General features: G+C 30.7%; 1 protein-coding gene across 1 annotated transcript; it reads left to right on the forward strand.

The window, feature by feature from the left end:
- Window positions 1-1761: 1761 nt before the first annotated feature.
- LOC111679992 (transcription factor mef2A) lies at window positions 1762-18570 on the forward strand. Its single transcript, XM_023441597.2, has 5 exons — window positions 1762-1902; window positions 2164-3064; window positions 12881-14565; window positions 14641-14886; window positions 17389-18570. Exons 1-5 carry the CDS (start codon window positions 1864-1866, stop codon window positions 17665-17667), a joined length of 3150 nt encoding a protein of 1049 aa, XP_023297365.2. The 5' UTR covers window positions 1762-1863; the 3' UTR covers window positions 17668-18570.
- Window positions 18571-18776: the final 206 nt, after the last annotated feature.

Below are 18776 nucleotides of genomic sequence, written 5' to 3' on the forward strand. Positions count from 1 at the left end.
ACAAAATTGCAAATCTTAAAATGCCTATAAATTAAAAACTCGAGGGTTGTAAAAAGTTACAACCCTTTGGTGATTTTACTTTTATTTCCCGTTGGTCTCATTCGGGAAAGAGTTTCTTGTTGCACATTTTTACTGTTCTAAAAATACTTGTAAAAGCAATGAAATCCTGCATAAATAAGTTCTGACAAGAACAAAAATTTTAAGAGGATCAGTCCATATTTTACTCTATCCTCATGTAAACACTCTTTCAAAGGCAATTTATTATCAATGCATCCAAGTGTTAAGTAGTATGATAGAAATACTCAACAAACTAATTTGATTTTAAACAAGTAGGAAAGTATAGTCGGGCCTGGCCCGACTTATGTTTTTTTTTATAAAGAAACTTTTAAATTTCTAAATGAGGCTTTATATAGGTCAAATATGGGGCGATCCTCGGTAAATTTGGGAAAAGGATATATTTCTAAATAACAGTTAGTTTTGTTGAGTTTCATTGTGATACAAATGGTTACAAGTCAATTTTAGTCGTTTAAGACATTTTTTGAAGGGGGGTTTGTATTAGGGCTAGGGTCGAATATGAGCCGATCCTTACGAAAATCTGCAGTGTCATTTATACTTATATAAAACTTATTTGTGCCAATTTTTAGAGAGATAGCAGAATATTTGACGTAATTATGTCATAAAAAGTTCAAATCGGGTGGTACGGTTGTATGGGGGCTAGGTGAAATAATGGACTGATTTCAACCATTTTCAATAGGCTTCGTCCCTGTGCCAAAAAAATGTTTGGTCCAAATTTCATCAAATTATCTATCTATTTCTCTATCACTTTAGTGGGGAGGGTGTATTGGGTTTGTGTTGATGTTTGTAACTCACAATAATATCGGTGCTATACCCGGTATACTGGGTATAGCACCAATATTATTTGTATACAGGTGTAGGGTATTTGTATACAGGTGTAGGGTATTATATTGTCGGCCTATCCCGACTATAACTTCTTACTTGTTTTGTAATGTTAATATAGTAAAATAGTAAAAATTTATAAAAAAGTAAGAGTAAATTTTTTTCTAGTTGTCGCTTATAGAGTTAATGGTTATGTCATATGTATTTTGAAAGCTTTTCAAAAGCCCTTTCGATTGATATATAAAACGAACATATTAAATAGATAATGCGGAAGATATTTAAGATTATATTATAACCGCCTTATGCAAAAACGATTATTAAAGTAAACGATGGTTTACTACACACTTTTTTTATATAAAAACTGGTTTTAACAGCCATTGTTAACTTAAAAATCGTTTTTGCGTAAGGCGGTCAATCTTTAAATGTCTCTAACTCCTAAACCAATTGAGAGCGAGGAAAAAGTTTTACACAAGAAAATTTAAAATTAAATGGTTAAAAAAATCACACAAATGGAAATTACAGCCAAAATGTTTATTAATTATTATGCCCATGTTCTGTAACTTTCAAGTCAAAAAAAAGACATTGAAATATGAGTCTTTTACTTTTTAGTTGCGTGATTCAAATAATATTTAAACTGCACACATTAACCAAAATATATTTGAATTACGTGTGTTAACCCTGTTTTAAACAAGGCGATTATAAATTTTTAAATTTTTTTTGTCGAATCGAAAGTTACAAAACACAGTTATTAGTGAAGGGTATAGTAAAATTTAAACATATTAAATTTCCCATACCTGCTTTGTACATATTTTATTTTTAGCCGGCCAACAACTGACTTAAAAAATCGGCGGTAGAATTCTTAGAGCAACCAGCCGCCACTGTTAAATTTTGGACGGCGCAGGTCTCTGCGGCCATATTGGCATGACAAGTCATGATAATTTCATATAAAATAAACAAAATTTATCGATGGAAGACTCATTTTTTGGATTTGATACCTCTGTGCCGGTAAGTGGAACCCTCATTTTATGTGGAACATGTAAAATAAACGACGTGATATTAAAATCTTTGGTAAACATGCGTTAAAAAATGATAGGAATCTAGTCGCAATGGTGTTGCTTTGGTCGGTCGCAGCGGTCACAATTTATGTGCTTACGAACAATAATACTTCACGGGGTTCTCAAAGAGCACCCGTGGCACAAAAATGCAAATGGTTTTGTAATCGCTTAAATGTGTACATTTTTATTTTCTCTTCTTTGAAAATTATAGTTGGACGACGATGGAGGAGGGCAAATTGCTGAACCATCAGAAGAAGAATATGATGCTTTAAATGACGAGACCTTCGGATCAGCAATTAACGGGGACTGGGAGGAAGTTCATGAAAATTTAGTACGTTTGACGGGAGATGATGATGGAGATGGCGATACTTTGGACAGCGGCGCCCATGCAATTTCTAGTGGTGCTTATGGCTCGCTGTCGGGAATGAAAAATAGCCGATCTCAACGCTTGGCGGACTCAGACCTTGAATTAAATTTGTCAGGTATGAAATTAGACGATGTTGATCTAAACTATGGAGACAATGAAAGTATGAGTGGCCTGTTGGGTGATACTGTCAAAATGGATCCAAGTGTTTGGTCTTTAGGAGTAAAAGATAGAACGCTCGGAGGGACACCAAGTAATGCTCCGATTGGAAATAGTATGTCTTCCAATCCAGAGGAATTTTTACGTGAGCATTTTCCCACTCCGTTTCAACATCACCAACAACAACAAAATCAGGTTCAAAGCAATCAGCAACAACTTCAAATGAAACAGCAACAACTGCAATCACAAAATCAGTCTTTTGGTTTGCCTCATTATCCCAATATGCCCTCTCTTCAGTCACAGCAGCAACAACAACAACAGCAGCCGAAAATTTGCACTTTGGAAGATATCGAACGTAATATGATAATGCAACAATCCATATCTAAGCAACCACATCAACAAAATCAACAGCAGCAACAAGAGGCTGATATGATTGCAAAACAACAAAAAATTTTGCATGACATTTTAAGACATTCATCTGAAACACCAACCCCTTTGCAACAACAATCCCAACACCTACAGCAAGGGCATCACCAGCAACAGCAAATGTTGTCTCAACAATATTCGCTACTTCGCTTGGCGCAAAAAGGTAGGTTATGAGTAAGAATTATAAAGTACATATGTATGTACATAGTCTTAGCAGTAAGTATTTATAATCTTAACAAAAATATTTAAAATTTGTTAAAAATGAACAATAACACAATATTATTAAAAATTATTTATGGAATCTATACTAACTAGACCAAGTTCGCCAATTTTTCAAACCGTATGTAGGTTTCCACCGTTCGCTGTTACTAGGCCGTCAATTTATTACTCAAATTTTCAAATTGATGCCAAAGTTCTTTGTGAAAAATTTTTGATATTAATTAATATGGGAGGTTCTGTTCTCCTTTTTGCTAGTTCTCCAATTAATTACCAAATGTTTAAGTAACTAATGGTATTTAATTGATATGAAAGGTTCCAAGCCCCCATACTTATACATATTGACACTTAAGTAGTTCCGACAAAATTTGAGAACTATATCTGTTATATTTTCTAAAATATATCAACTTGTGTTTTTCTTTGTATGAGAGGTGTCACGCCCACTATAGATAAGCGTCGAAATTAAAAGCAACCTATAATTCCTTTGAGACGTAGAGAAGTTATTGTAAAATTTGAAAAAAAAAATCGGTACAGAAGTGTAGTTGTCTATAGACTTCAAAGAAACAATGTCCACAATATCGACTACAATACTGAGTGTTCAGCTCCACCACAATTTCCCAAGATTTTATGAAAATAAAACAAAATATTTGCAAATTTAATGAGACGTAGATCTCTCTGTATTTATTTTTTATTATTATTTTACCTCGTAGAAGTAATAACGTCAAGAGCACGTAGTGCTTATGTTGACGATCAGAAAAGAAGTGTTTTTTACTTTACAAAACGTAAATTGGTGGCAAACAATATTTAGGTACCGTTAACGGTTTACTCGTTAGAATTTTCCAACAAAGTTGTAAATAAAGCGGAGCTTAGTAAGATTCTAACGTCGCGAAAAATAGTATTTGCATATGTTATCAAAACAAGTGTAAACCATAAATCGAACTTGAACATTGCCGGCCACCTTGCAACACTAAAGAGTGTTGCAATTAACATTGAGATCTATATCCATAGATTTTTTTTGTTAATATATATTTTTTCATAAAACAAGTGATCAAAGGTATCACACCAGACTGGGCTGGTAAAATAATGGTTCCCATAGAAGAAAGTCTAAGGAATGTAGTTTTCTGCAGACTACATACTGCTCTCAAAGGGAGAATGGTTTTAAAGCAGATCATGAACTGGGTTCGTAGAAAAAATGTTCCCATAAGACAAAGCGATGAGATGTAATTTTTCGCAGCCTACATACTGCTCTCAAATGGAGAATGGTTTTAAGCAGACCATGAACTGGGCCCTTTAAAGAGGGACATGGTCATAAATGACCCGACCACAAAGTGGTGTATTTAAATTTAGTATGTATATTAAAGTAGACGTAAATATATTCTTGTGAGCATTTTAAGTGATATTCAAACAAACCTTAAGAAGCGTTAGACCACGTAGTGTATTGTAAATTTGCGATATGTGATTCAAAGTCCCTGGGATTGGCTGGTTCTGTCAGAATCCAGCCAAATACAGTTTTTTGTGCCAATAATGACCCTAATATATTTTGCTGTACTTCCGGTAAAATTATTCGATGATATAAATCCGCACCAATAAGAATATCTACAGGCCTACTATCTAAAAGATTTGAATCCGCCAAACGAAGATTTGGCAATAACTTTTTAATATCGATATTTACGGAAGTTGAAGGTAAATTTCCCGAAATTTTTGGTAAAACAAATGCGTTTGTACTAAGGTTTACTGAAGAGTCTAAATCGGAACCAATTTCCACAGGACATTATTTAGAAACTCCAATAACTACATTATTGATGCCAGAAACTTGAGAATGTGCAGAATGCGTAGGAAGTTTTAACCTATTCCGTAATCGTTCAGAAATGTAAGAGCATTCCGAACCCGAATCAATTAAAGCGCGGACCTGATACTTATTGTTATTATGAATTATATTTACCGTAGCTGTCCCTAATAGAACAGACTGGTTTTGACTAGTATGAAATACTTGTGAATTGGACGTTACATTATTGGACGTATATGATTGTTGGTAGTGGGTGTTAGTAGGTCGTAGAACCGCACCAGAGTTCTGTTCCGTAGAAACAGTAGGTCTTTCAACCACAGAATTTTCTAAATGTTGTAAATGAAGCATCGAGTGATGTCGATTATTGCAGAACTTATGCTCATTCACTGTTGAAATTCTATCAGATATTGAAAGACTTTTAAAACGACGACAATTTCGCAAAAAGTGGGACTGATTAGGACATAAAATACAAGAAATTTTTCCGGAAGAATTGTGAGATTGCAATGAAGATTCCATATTAGTGGAGTTTGTACCTTTAATTTCTTGAAGACATTGCAAAGTCAGAATTCTTTCCTTCAGAAAATTATCTAAATCTTTCCATGAAGATAAACTTAATTTGTCCTTAATGCCCTGTTCCCATAAAATAATTGCTGAACTAGGTAGACGTTGAATACACATAAACACGATAATTGGGTCCCAATTATCTGTAGGCACATTATAAATAGAAAGTGCCGTAAGAAAACTATTGATTCCGCGCTGTAAGGTTTTGAGTGCTGTAATCGACTCCTTGTCAAAGGCAGGAAGACTAAATAAAAGCTTTAGTTGGTTATGCACCAACATACGAGGATTCTCATATGTATTCCTTAAATCGCGCCAAGCTAACTCAAAACTATTATTATTTAATGGATATCTTGAAACGATTGTTTTAGCTTCACCCCCGGTTATCCGTATTAAATGGCAAAGACGTTCTATATTGCTAAGCCTCGAGCTATTAATGTAAATTGCAGTAAATAAATCCCTAAAAGCGGGCCAAGAAACATAATCCCCTATGAAAGAGTCGATATCGCATGGAGGGAGCGTCAGATTATGCTCTGAATTATCGGAATTCAAATTCGCTGTTGGAAGTTCATTAGTTTTTGAAGCGGATTCCAATGTTTGTATTTTCTTAGAAATGGATCCTCCACATTCAATATATTCATAAGATGTGGCTTGATATTTTTCCGCTACCACTTTAAATTCACTAGACTCTAGAGTGTTAAGACATACTTCGTACGTCGAATTAACTTTGTCCCAAAGTCTTTCTAACTCCCGTTTCCGAATCTCCAACTTAAAAACGTCATGCAATTCATCATCTAAATTATCAAACCTCACGCGATATGCAACGAGAGCATCCGATGCTCTAATAAACGCATTTAGTGATGTGACCGACATTTTTTAATATTTAAAAATTGTAATAAAAATAGATGAATTAATAACTCGATATTAAACTACGAATTGACTACAGAATTTATATCAACAAACTTGATAATAGTCAAACTGACCGACGGTAGGGTACCCGATATAAGGGAAGAACAATAATACACCGTAATGTATTTTGTTGGTAGAATTTACAAATGTAAATCTGTAAACAAACAAACAAACAAACGTACAAAAGAAAATGTAAGAAAACACTAATTTAAAATAAAATAAGATCAACAATATCGCTTTAAATTATTGTCCGTAGGATCAAAAGAATTTAAATATTTTTTTTTAATATAAATTATACTTAAAATTAGTGCAAAATATCCACAAATACAACAAGTTTAACCAATTGAAAAATCACAAAAAATATGTGTGTGTTCGCGAAACAACTATAGAATTTTTATCACTTGCTCACAATAGAAATATATTTACGTACCTTATTTCGTAGAAATTTCTAAAAATTAATAATAAATATATCTTCGGTGGACTGTATGTTTTCCAAGGGCTGATGGAGTGAAGATGCCAAAAATCCGTATATGATACACAAAAATCCGGTTCGCTAGGACCAAATGTTCAGCTCCACCACAATTTCCCAAGATTTTATGAAAATAAAACAAAATATTTGCAAATTTAATGAGACGTAGATCTCTCTGTATTTATTTATAATTATTATTTTACCTCGTAGAAGTAATAACGTCAAGAGCACGTAGTGCTTATGTTGACGATCAGAAAAGAAGTGTTTTTTACTTTACAAAACGTAAATTGGTGGCAAACAATATTTAGGTACCGTTAACGGTTTACTCGTTAGAATTTTCCAACAAAGTTGTAAATAAAGCGGAGCTTAGTAAGATTCTAACGTCGCAAAAAATAGTATTTGCATATGTTATCAAAACAAGTGTAAACCATAAATCGAACTTGAACACTGAGTATTAGCATACTTCAAATTAACACAGGTAAGAAAGTATAGTCGTGCTTGGCCGACCATATGATACTACAACAGTTATGAATATTAAATATGATTTATTTTTCATAATAAAGCATTTATCATGCATACTACCTTGATTTCGATATATTTAAGCAATTTATTAACGAAAAACTTATTTTCTAAAAAAAACTTTGTATGGGGGATAGGAGCAAATGTAGTCCGTTCCCGATAAAAATAGGATGGATAGATTTGTATTTATATAATATTTGTCTGTGATAAATTTCATTACAATAACAGTGCTAAAAATTATTTGTGGATATTTAAGTCACTTTCTGTGGGGGGCTTTGTTTGGGGCTAGGGTGAAGTCCGATCATTTCAAAATTCAAAGGCAAAGCTTGTGTAAAAACTTAGTTGTGCGATCTTTTATCGAGATACATTTATATTATACATAATTATGAGCTCAAATGCCTTTTCGGGGGGTTCAGTTGTACAGGGGCGATAGATCGATTTTAACCATTTTCAATAGGCTTCGTTAAAGTAAACGTGTATTCATCAAATTATATTGGAAATTGCGACCTGTACTTTGACAGCAACGTTTACATGGACAAATGGACGGTCGGACGGACGGAAATAGTCCGATCGACTAAGAAAGTGATTTATGGTGGGTATAGTACTAATATTTTAATGTGTTACAAACATCAGCACAAACGCATAATACCATTCCCAGAAATAAGGAATAAGTTCCTAAATTGTATGAATTTTTTCATTTTTATTTTTCAAACATAATCTAAAAGCCTTGAATTATATATTTCAAATATATTTTTGTTTTCTTTTTGTTAAAAAAATGTTTGAAATTTTCGTGTAATTGGCGGGATTTTATGACCAAAAAATATTTAGGTATGTTTTCTGATGTTTTCTTATTTAAGATTTAGTTTTTCAGCATTTCAATTTATAAATTTTTATTATACAAAATACGCTAACAAAGGATTACTATCTCTAAATTAATAGATAATAGACTATGTTAGCAATTTGTTCATAAATATTACAGAAAAAAAGTAAAAATTCAAAAAAATTCCGTCATGTATAAATTAATACATTCTATGAACTTTTAATATTTTGAATTAAAATGGTTTGGAAAAAAGTCATGTTCGATTCATACAATTTATTACAAAATTCATTCCAGTTATGCATTATTTTTTGTGTGGTAAAACGTCTGTTCTTCATTAAAATCATAAAAAAATAAAAAAATTTCCAAAGAAAATTTCAAACATTTTAAACAAAAAGAAAAATATACATACAATTTGAATTGATTGATAATATATTATAATTTAATACTTCAGAATTATTCTGCAATGATTTTTTTAGACAAAAGCTTAATTTTAAAGGTTTTATTTTTAACTCTAAAGAAAAATAATAATAATAAAAATATATTTAAATATTATATTTTTAATGGAAGAGAAACATATATATGAAAAGTGGCTGCGACCTTTTACGATCTTCAGAGATATTCAAAAAAAATTAGAATGTCCTATAGAATTTAATGCTTTTTTTAATTAAGTGTAAACTCACGTTAGGGGTATACATAAATTTTGGACTTGGCACTATATATTAGCCCACAATTACTGCTTTTAAAAACAATTACTTAAGCCAATAAGGTGTCATAGCTTTATTCAAAAAGTAAAATTTTCTGTTTATTTCCTGATTTAAATTCATTGATTATAAATTTATTTTTTCCTTTGTAAAAAACGTGGAATTTATATATTATTTTAAATTTTAATTATAGTATAAATTGTTTGTTAATGTTGCATTCAATTATTTGCAAATATTTGTACAATTTGATAAAATTCTAAGAGCGACAACCGTAATATTCGTTAGGGTGGTTCTATAAATCATGTTTTTAAAAATTATAGAAGAGCATGCTCTTAAACTGCGATGCAGAGTATTTAAGACAAATCGCATAACACTTTCCCGTTTCAAACAGTATCTAATCGTTGAAAATGTGTTTAAATAGTAAAATAAAATAAAAACTTTTTGCAGAGACTGTGCTACAAATATGCAAATTTTACATTTCTTATAAATAAATAGCAATCTGTATAAAATTGTCTTTCTAAAAATATATAAAAATTCAAAATCGATTGCAAAAGTTTGCGACCAAAAATTAAAATTTTATTCAATATATACTTGTAAAAAATGGGCGTGGCAGCAGTCTTATTGTGCTGATTATTATGTGAAGCGTTTGGTCAACTGTTTGCTAACTGTAACTAAAATTAGAACTCAATATCAGTTAGATTTAATTAACGTCGTACTAAAAGTGCCAAATGTCTCACTGTGCGTCGTCTGGATTTTGTTTGATAAAATTATAATGAAAAAAATTCATACCATTTAGGAACTTATTCTTAAATATTATTAACTTTTTTCAATAAAAGAGTTCATAATATTTATTTTTTGTGTACATATTAATTTCATAAGACAATTTAATTTCATAGTTTTAGAAATGAAACCTCCCAAAAAGCTAAAATCATTGAAATGATTTAAATATGTATTTGAAAATTTCTATACTAGACTTGATGACCCTCACGAGTTCTATATTAATAGGTCCTCATATGACCCTATCCCCTATGAAAAGCTCCAACAAAATTTCACTTAATTGTACACAATTTTATTCAACAATAAACGTCTTAAGTGTGTATATCTGAGGCAAGGTACAATTCAATTTAAATGCTTTATTATGACAACTAAATCACATTTAATTTTTGTAAGCCATATTTAGGCCTATGGCCTTGGTTATAAAAATTGTATTAAATAAAAAAAAATCAAACGTATTTCAAGTACAATATCCCTTATTAGTATTTTCATGCCTTCTTCAAACCCTAATTATAATGCTAAATATTGTAAAACATTCATGGGCAAACACATACCACCATGTGTATATTTGTGTTCGTTAAGCAGAGAGATGACTGCGCGTTATAACAAAATGGTGGTACACTGAGAAAAGTTTTGAAATTTGTTTTCTATTGAAAATACTTTTTACGACGAGAAAAACTCATGAACTTTTGGGCATTTTAAACAAAAATGGAATAAAGGGAAAGAGTTTTTCATTTAAGAAAAGTAGTAGTATTTTTAAAAAGTAGTATTAAATAAAACTACTGAAATATCATTAAGAAAATCACGACTTTCTATTCGATTTCGAACTTTTAAGGGATATTACCGAGATATTAACTGAACTTAATTTAAAGTTCAACTAATCTATCCAAATCAATGTTTCCTTTATATTCCTTAATACGCAATAAGTCACCAATGTGTTGATCGGTTAACCTATTCCGCAATTTACTTAAAATCAGTTTCATACTTGAGAATGCCACCTCACAGTTATATGTGGTGCCAAACATGGAATATAGCTTATATATTTCGTTTTTTAAATTGAAATATTTTGTATCATCTATCTTTTGCCAAAATTTTTCCCCAGATTCCATAGGAACTTCAAAATCATTACGCATTTTATGCAATTCTTCGTGAAGAAAAGCATCTTGCTCTTCTATTTCACATCTAAGGGGATTATCATGTATTTCTATTGTTTTTTTTTTATAAATTTTAAGTCTTGAAATCTGTCATTGTAATTCTTTTTTATGGACTCAACTATTTTGGCGTATTTCTGAATACAATCAAACGTATTAAAATTAAATTCTATGAATATTGATGAAGTTTTCTTAAGATTTGATATACTATTACTTTTTAATTGATTTATTAAGAGATCTAATTTTGTACTAAATTGGTGAATAATTCTATTCAAATGAAATATTTTTATATTTTTACCTTGCAGGCATAAATTAAGGTCATTTAATATCTCGGTAATATCACATAAAAGTGCGAAATCTAATAGAAAGTCGGGATTTTCAAGACAATTAGTAAGGTGTTTTGTATCTTTATTGGATAAAGTTTTTAAAAATTCAAGTACTTCTTTTCTTAAATGGAAAAGTCTTTCCAAACTTTTGCCTCGACTTAGCCAGCGGACTTCGGTATATAAAAGTAAATCTCCATAATCCGAATTAAGGTTTTCTAGAAAATCTTTAAATTTTCTGTGTGTCAGAGAATTGTGCCCCCTCTTATTATATTTATTATTTTTACAACAACATCCATTGTATTTTTCATACCCAACTCTTTGTAGAAAAGAGCTTGTTGGTGTATGACACAATGGAATGCTGGGCAATTTATTCCATTTTTGTTTAAAATGCCCAAAAGTCCTTTATTTTTGCCTCTCATTACCTTTGCTCCATCCGAACATATTGAGGCTAATTTATTTTTGTCAGCAAATGCAAAAACATTAACATCTAATGCATCATACAGAATTTGTCCTGTTACATGACCATGAAGTGAAACCACTTCAAACATTTCTTCGAAGCACTCTAAATTTGCATTAAGTGTTTTAATACAAATAATTAACTGGCAAATATTATTGATATCCGTACTCTCATCTAGAGAAATCGAAAAATATTTGCAATTAATTAATCTTTCTTTTGCTGACATTTTAATAAATTTGCTTATATCTTCCGTTCTTCTTGTTATAGTACGACGAGATAATGGTATATCTTGGCAGAGTTTCATAGTTTCATGGCATTTTTCTTCAAAACAACTCAAAATATCTGTAGTTAAATTTAAGAAAAAAATGCCATCCTCAAATGGGCGACATTGTTTTGCTAACGATAAAGCAACTACATAAGATGCCTTTTTATGAGGCAATGATTTTTTTTGGCTATTTAAAGGAAGATTGTTGCAATTATTTGCTGTTGTTTCATTAATTATAAATTTTAAGAAAAACTCTGCTTTTAATTGCAACAACTTTACTTTTCTGTCATGTCCCCTAAGGTCATTTAAGGGTCCATGGCAAGTTTCATAATGCCTTTTCAAAAAAAAAAATAAAGCTTTTCTACATATAATTTTATAACATACGACGCATTGTGCCTCACCGTCCATGTTTTCTATAAAAAAGAAATCATTTTCCCAATTTATATCAAACATTTTGCTAGGTGTAATAAAAGAGAAAAAATCATAAGCATAAAAAAATCCGCAACGTGATCTTGCTTCTACAAAAGCTGAACAGCAACTGATTTGATTTTGATCTCTGAGATCGTAACAAAGCAACAAACAATTGGTCATTTTAGTAAAACACAGACACACTAATACACACAAGCTTATAGTGTAGGTGTGTCAACAAAGCGTCAGCAGAATTTCTTGGCCTATGCACGCGTGCATTAGAATTTCAGTTTTGCTCGTGACTGTTGTAAAATGTATATATTTTTTTACATCCCTGAAAATAAGACATTATTTTATACATTTTATTATTTATTTTTTTTAATTTTCCTATATTTAACGATATTTTGCTCCCTTGCTGTAGAAAAAATGTTCTGTTATTTATTTTCTGTTATTTATTGTCTGTAGCAAAGGCTTGTAGCTACACTTTTTTATGAAATAGTTCCCTTAAAAAATTATCATTATTTAAGAAATTGTAAAAATTAGTATAATTTTCAAAACACATAAATAATTAATAGTAATTTTAGCATTTATGTTTTTATAAATTTTCTTTTCTGTTAAAGGTCAACAGGGCCCACGTTCATTTGTTAATCCTAACCAGCAATCACCACCAAGACCATCTAACAATTTTGCAAATAATTTGGCTCAACATCCTTTAGGAAATTTACTACAACAAGATCAACCGCAGGCACAGCCTTTGCATCCTCAGCCTCAGTTAGGAGCTCCTGGAAATCGATTGCCTCCTGGATTCTATTTTCAACAATCTGGACATCCTCAATTGCCACCACATCCTCTACTAAACCAGCATGGTGGAATGCCAAACAATTTTCCCAATCAACGTCCACTGCCAAATGCACATCTACCGGTTGCACTCAATAACTTTGCAATGCATCCAAACTTTAATGCTATGCGTGCACGTGGCATTCATCCGGCGGCAATATTGGCCCAACAACACCAGCAGCAACAGCAGTCTGCTGCTAACCGTATACCTGGTCATCTACCGAATCCGATGATGCTTCTTAATCAAAATCCAAACACATCGAACTCATCATTTAACATGTTTAATATGCGTCTTGTTCAAGAAATCCAACAAAATCACCCATTACTCCAAAACGCCGCACGACAAGCTCAACAACACCAGCAACAAAATGCACTTGTCCAAAATCATGGTAACATCAACAATAATCATAATCAGCGTACAGGTGGACCAAATGCTGCTCTTGCGGGAACTGGCATCGTTGGAAATCAGAAGCAAAATCATAATTTGAGACGTGACGGAGTTTCGGCTAATGGAAATTTGCCGCACGAAGAATTCGACGAGTATGCTAATTTAATGAGCACTCGGGAGAAGCATTGGTTGATTGGAATTCAATTGTCACAGCTTAACACTGATACACCATACATTGATGACTACTATTATACTGTCTACAAGGAACGTAAGGTGGCCTTGAGTGGAAATCTTCGTCACAGCCAAGCTCATAAGGACAACCAGCTTAATCATCCACTAACCCAACCTAAGGGCCATGCTCAACTTATTCTTGTGCAACTGGGCAATAAGAATGGCCAAAGAAATGGCCAGCACCGTGAACGTCGAAATTCAGAAAATCACAACCAAAATCAAGAGGTGAAGTTGCCAACGTACGTTTTCACTCCTCTCAAATTTGAAAATTCGCTAGGAAAGTTGCAGTATGGCAGTGTAACGGCACCACGTAAAATCATTGATGCAGAAATCATGAGTAATGAAACCAATTCGGCCACAGCTGGTCCAAATAATATCATCGCCAAGGATGGTACTTCTGTTCAATCAGGAACCCTTGCTGCAATTGGAACAACTCAGTCCTTAAGTAGTGTTATTGGTGTTAAATCGGAAACTCCGGCTATGGTTCAGATGTCAAATACTGTCGGAGATATGACTACAGCCAATAGTCAACGGAAGTCTCGTTATATTCTATTGCACATTGAGACATTGTATCGAATTCTTCTAAAGTTGGAAGATCTTAACAGTCCCAATGTTATTGCGACCATACTGATGAAGAAGAAAAAAGAAAGCGAACGCATTGCGGCACTAGAACAAATGGAAAATGCCAATAAAACACCTGAGGAACGGGCTTCTGACTCATCAAATAATCCATCTATGAAGAGCAAATTTAATTACGAAATCGAAACGAAAGAAGCTCTTATTGACAAACTAGTTGCAGGTCTGCAACATGACAAAGTCGTTGCGATGATGAACGTACGCAAAGGAAAAGTGAGTCTATTATTAAATGGTCGAATATTATTATAAAGAATACAATAAACATTTTGTAAATAATTTTCTTAACAGGTTTTGATTCGACGTATCATGTCGAACATTGAAAACCATGACGTTCGTTGGAATGTGTGGATTGGGGTTTTCAGCTCATTGCAAAATGTTATAAAAAAAGATCGAGACGATACAGAGGGTGTACTATACTCCTTGTATCCTGAATTCAATAAGCAAATCAAATCTGCTAACTTTGAGATTATTGTTAAAATTTCTTCAGCCATTACAATCAATGATAAAAAATTTAATGGAGTATTTTGTAGCAAGGTAAGTTGTTTGTTGGAAATAAAGAACAGTGTCTCTCATAAGTATTCGAATTTAGGTATAATATGAAAAGAAACCAAATTTAATAACATATTTTGTATGCAAAATTAATAAATTTGGTCAATTCTTTAGACAGTCCTTAGTAAACAAATGCCTAAAATTGTGATATTTATATAAATTATTAAAAAAAGACTAAGAAATTTGAAAACTTAAGTGTAATTTATTACCAGTGAGAATTATAAAACTCAACGTCAATGCTTCCAGAGTATGTAGTGAGAATCATTTCTATTAAACATACATTTTTATTTAAATCAGTCACAAAAATGCCAATAAACGTTATTCCAATAACAGTTTTTTATCATATAAAAATTTTGTATTTAATTAATTAATGTGGTGCCAATCCCCCAATTGAAAGTCCTCCCGTTATTTTCTAAATGTTCACATGAATATCAGAGTTCTTCATTTCTTCATGTGGCGCTTCAAGCTTCCCAGATGAAAGTCCGGACTTTTTCCTCAAAATGTTCAGACGAATTTAATAGTAATTTATGCAAAATTTGAAAAATCTAGTTCTATTAGTTTCCCAGATAAACGAAATTTTGTATTTAATTCATCTGGGAGGTGCCAAGTTCCCCACTAAAAGTGTCACAGTTTTTCAAGTAAAATTTCAAGATTTTAGCTCTTATAGTTTCTTAGATATATGCATTTTTCTATTTAATTCATATAGAGGCTCCAAGTTCCCCAGATGAAAGTCCGCCCGTTTTCCTCCAAAATGTTCAGAAGAATAATAAAATAATTTATCCATAGCTTAAAAATTTAGTTCTATTAGTTTCTTAGATAAATGAAATTTTATATTTAATTCATATGAGAGGAGTCAAGTCCCCCATTATACTCTAAATGTTCAGATGTATGTTAAAGTTCTTCAAATAAAATTTGAATATTCTAGCTCTAATAATAACCCCTTTTCCTGCAACATGTTCAGATGTATATTTAGGTTCTAATTGCCAAATTTGAAGAATTTAGATACAGTAGGATCTTGATTATCCATGATTCGATTAGCCGGCAACATCAATTATTCGGATGGAAAAATAAATATTTTTGCATCGACTTAATTTTATTTTGGATCGATTTAAAATTTTCTGTAACGTTTAACCGTGATTATCTCTATTATCTGTGGTTATAAGCAAAATTCTATTAATTTTTAAGAATTATGAACAATTAGAACAAATTTAAAAAGGGAATTCCCTTGAAACGATTATTATTATTCATGGTTATTTTTAGAAATTACATAACATGAAATCCTTATCCCCTGTTAACTGTTTTCTGACAAAATTATTATTTTTTAAATTTTTTAAGCATATATAAAATATAAAATAAATAAAATAAAAACATAAAAAAAACAATATAATAACGGTACAAATCTACTTAAGAATCCTACAACGAACAACATAGCTAACTTTGTATCAACATTAAAAAAGAATGCTTCCGGTCCCTAACATCAAGTCCCTATTAGTTTCCCAAATAAATGACTTTTTGTATTTAATTAATTTATTACCCATATTGTTTAAATTGCTGTTAAAGTTATTCGTACATTTTCAGGTTCTAACTGTAATAGTTTCCAAGATAAACGAATTTTTGTATTACATTTATATGGGAGGTGCCATGCATCCTAAAGCAAGTCCGCCCATTGACACTAACATTTGAGGACTCTAACTGTTATATTATCTCAAATACACGGATTTAATATTTTCTTAAATTAGCATATTACCTATTCCTGATACACAAAAATACGATGAGAAAATTTCAAGAAAATTGGTTCAGCCATTTAGTAATCTATAACGTTCAAATATACCAACAGACACACAAATTGTACATCCTAAATTTTTTAATATTTTTTTTTTTAACTTAAAGGGCCAAAATAAAGAAATCCCTATAGGTTGTATATCATAAGCAAAATCCATGTAAACTTGTTTGATATTTTAAAGAAAGAACGATTTTAATCAAATATTAGTGATATTGAGTTCTAATTTGGCCAAACATTCCATAAACAAAATTATCACTGCTGACACTCCCCATTTTTAACAATTATATATTAAATAAAAAGCTAATTTTTTTTGGTCGCATATATCTCAAAAATATTGCTATCGATTTTGAACTGTTATATAATTTGTCTCAAATGCTCAGCAATGTAGTTTTAGTATAATATTAGGGTATAAACTTTTCATTTTTAGAATCTTTTGGGGAAAAATATATGATTCTTTAAAAATAATCATCATAGAAATATTAAGATATGTAATAGAAAGTAGACATTTTTAGAGGATTATGACGAATATTTTAAAAATAACTAAATTAAAATTGGTTTCTTTAATAGAGTAATTTTTTGTAAAAAGAAAATTAGAATATTGTATTAAATATATAATATATATTAATACTAGTTGTATTGTATGAATTATATACTTGATCTTGCCAAAATTAAACATGTTTATAATTATTATATTTCTTTTCCAGTTTGGCATATCATCTTTGGTTTGCTTAATACTACAAGCTGAAAATATTTATGTAGCAAATGACGACGCAACACTAACTGAGAACAATAAAGATAGTTGGCGTCAGTTTTTGGATCAAGTTGCATTATCTTTAAATCGAACAATACAAAATCAAACAATTTGTGCCGCCATCGAATCTGATTCTATACAGCCTATAATGAATCATTTTGCGCGTTTTAAAGATTTAAAATTGGACTCGTTATTGGCGTTAATTACTGAAGCCAAACAACAAATCAATTAAAAAACTGATTGACAAATCTTACAAGCAATTCATAGCACATCGTTTATGATAAAATAATAATGAACAGCAGGCAAGTAGTAATTAAACGTTATATATATACTCAATACCCGAAAAAATATTGAGGGCAAAATGTAGACTTACATTGAAACATGAACAAAAAGATTCCACGCACTTTTATTAAGGATGGCGTTTGGTTAATTTATTTACTATCTTCTAATTCTTATTCTAACCACATACACACCTTAATATTCAGTATATACAAAAACCTTTAGATTGATTTGAAAAAGTGAAAAGTATAAAAAAGTAATGAAAATATGTATTCACTTGCATATTATTTCCATACGTACTTTCGAGAAATTTTGTATGAAACAATTAGTTAACAAAACCTTCAAGCAGAAAACCTTTCAAAAAAAAAAAAATAATTTATAGCATTTTTTTAATGTGTATAACAATTAAAACAAAATTCATAAATGCATAGATGGAATAATGTTTAGCTTCTTTAAAAATAATTTAGTTGTGTTATTTTTCTTTTTATACTATTTTATATTTATCTTCTTTTTAAATAATTATTATGTGGTGCTAATTTGCAAATGGCATCAACAAAACAGTTTAATTTGTATAATTTTCATTTTTTCTTTCTTTCTATAAAACGTAGCTATTTTAATGAAGAAACAGATATAGAACACACAAACAAACGATTTTATACATACACATATTTTTAAATAATTTTTCCTTTTCATTTTTATTTAAACTAATATAATATTTATGCATTATTATTATTATTTCTTTTTCATTTTATTTTTATTTTTTTATTGGTGTTTTGTAAATATTTGTAAAAGCAAAACCTTAGTATTTAGGATCTAAATTTTATTTAAAATAAAAAAATAAAAAAAAACATAAAAATACAAAACAAATATATTTACTAAAATATAAACAAAAAAATCGGAAAATAAAATTAAATAAATGATTTCTTGATCGATAAAAGCGAAATACATAAAAAATATATTCAATAAAATCAATAAATTTAGAACTTCGGAATAGGCAAGTTTTTTATTTAATAAATTTTAATATAAAAAATAAAATATTTAAAAAATCCAATCGTACATATA

The sequence above is a fragment of the Lucilia cuprina genome, chromosome 4 (genome assembly GCF_022045245.1).
Source record: "Lucilia cuprina isolate Lc7/37 chromosome 4, ASM2204524v1, whole genome shotgun sequence".
Lineage (NCBI taxonomy): Eukaryota > Metazoa > Arthropoda > Insecta > Diptera > Calliphoridae > Lucilia > Lucilia cuprina.

Excerpts from the sequence above, each read along its gene's own strand:
- LOC111679992 (XM_023441597.2), top strand. The coding sequence starts at position 1,864 with ATGGAAGACTCATTTTTTGGATTTGATACCTCTGTGCCG. Across the intron at positions 1,903-2,163 it reads GATTTGATACCTCTGTGCCG|TTGGACGACGATGGAGGAGG; the intron begins GTAAGTGGAACC and ends TGAAAATTATAG. Across the intron at positions 14,887-17,388 it reads ATGGAGTATTTTGTAGCAAG|TTTGGCATATCATCTTTGGT; the intron begins GTAAGTTGTTTG and ends TTTCTTTTCCAG.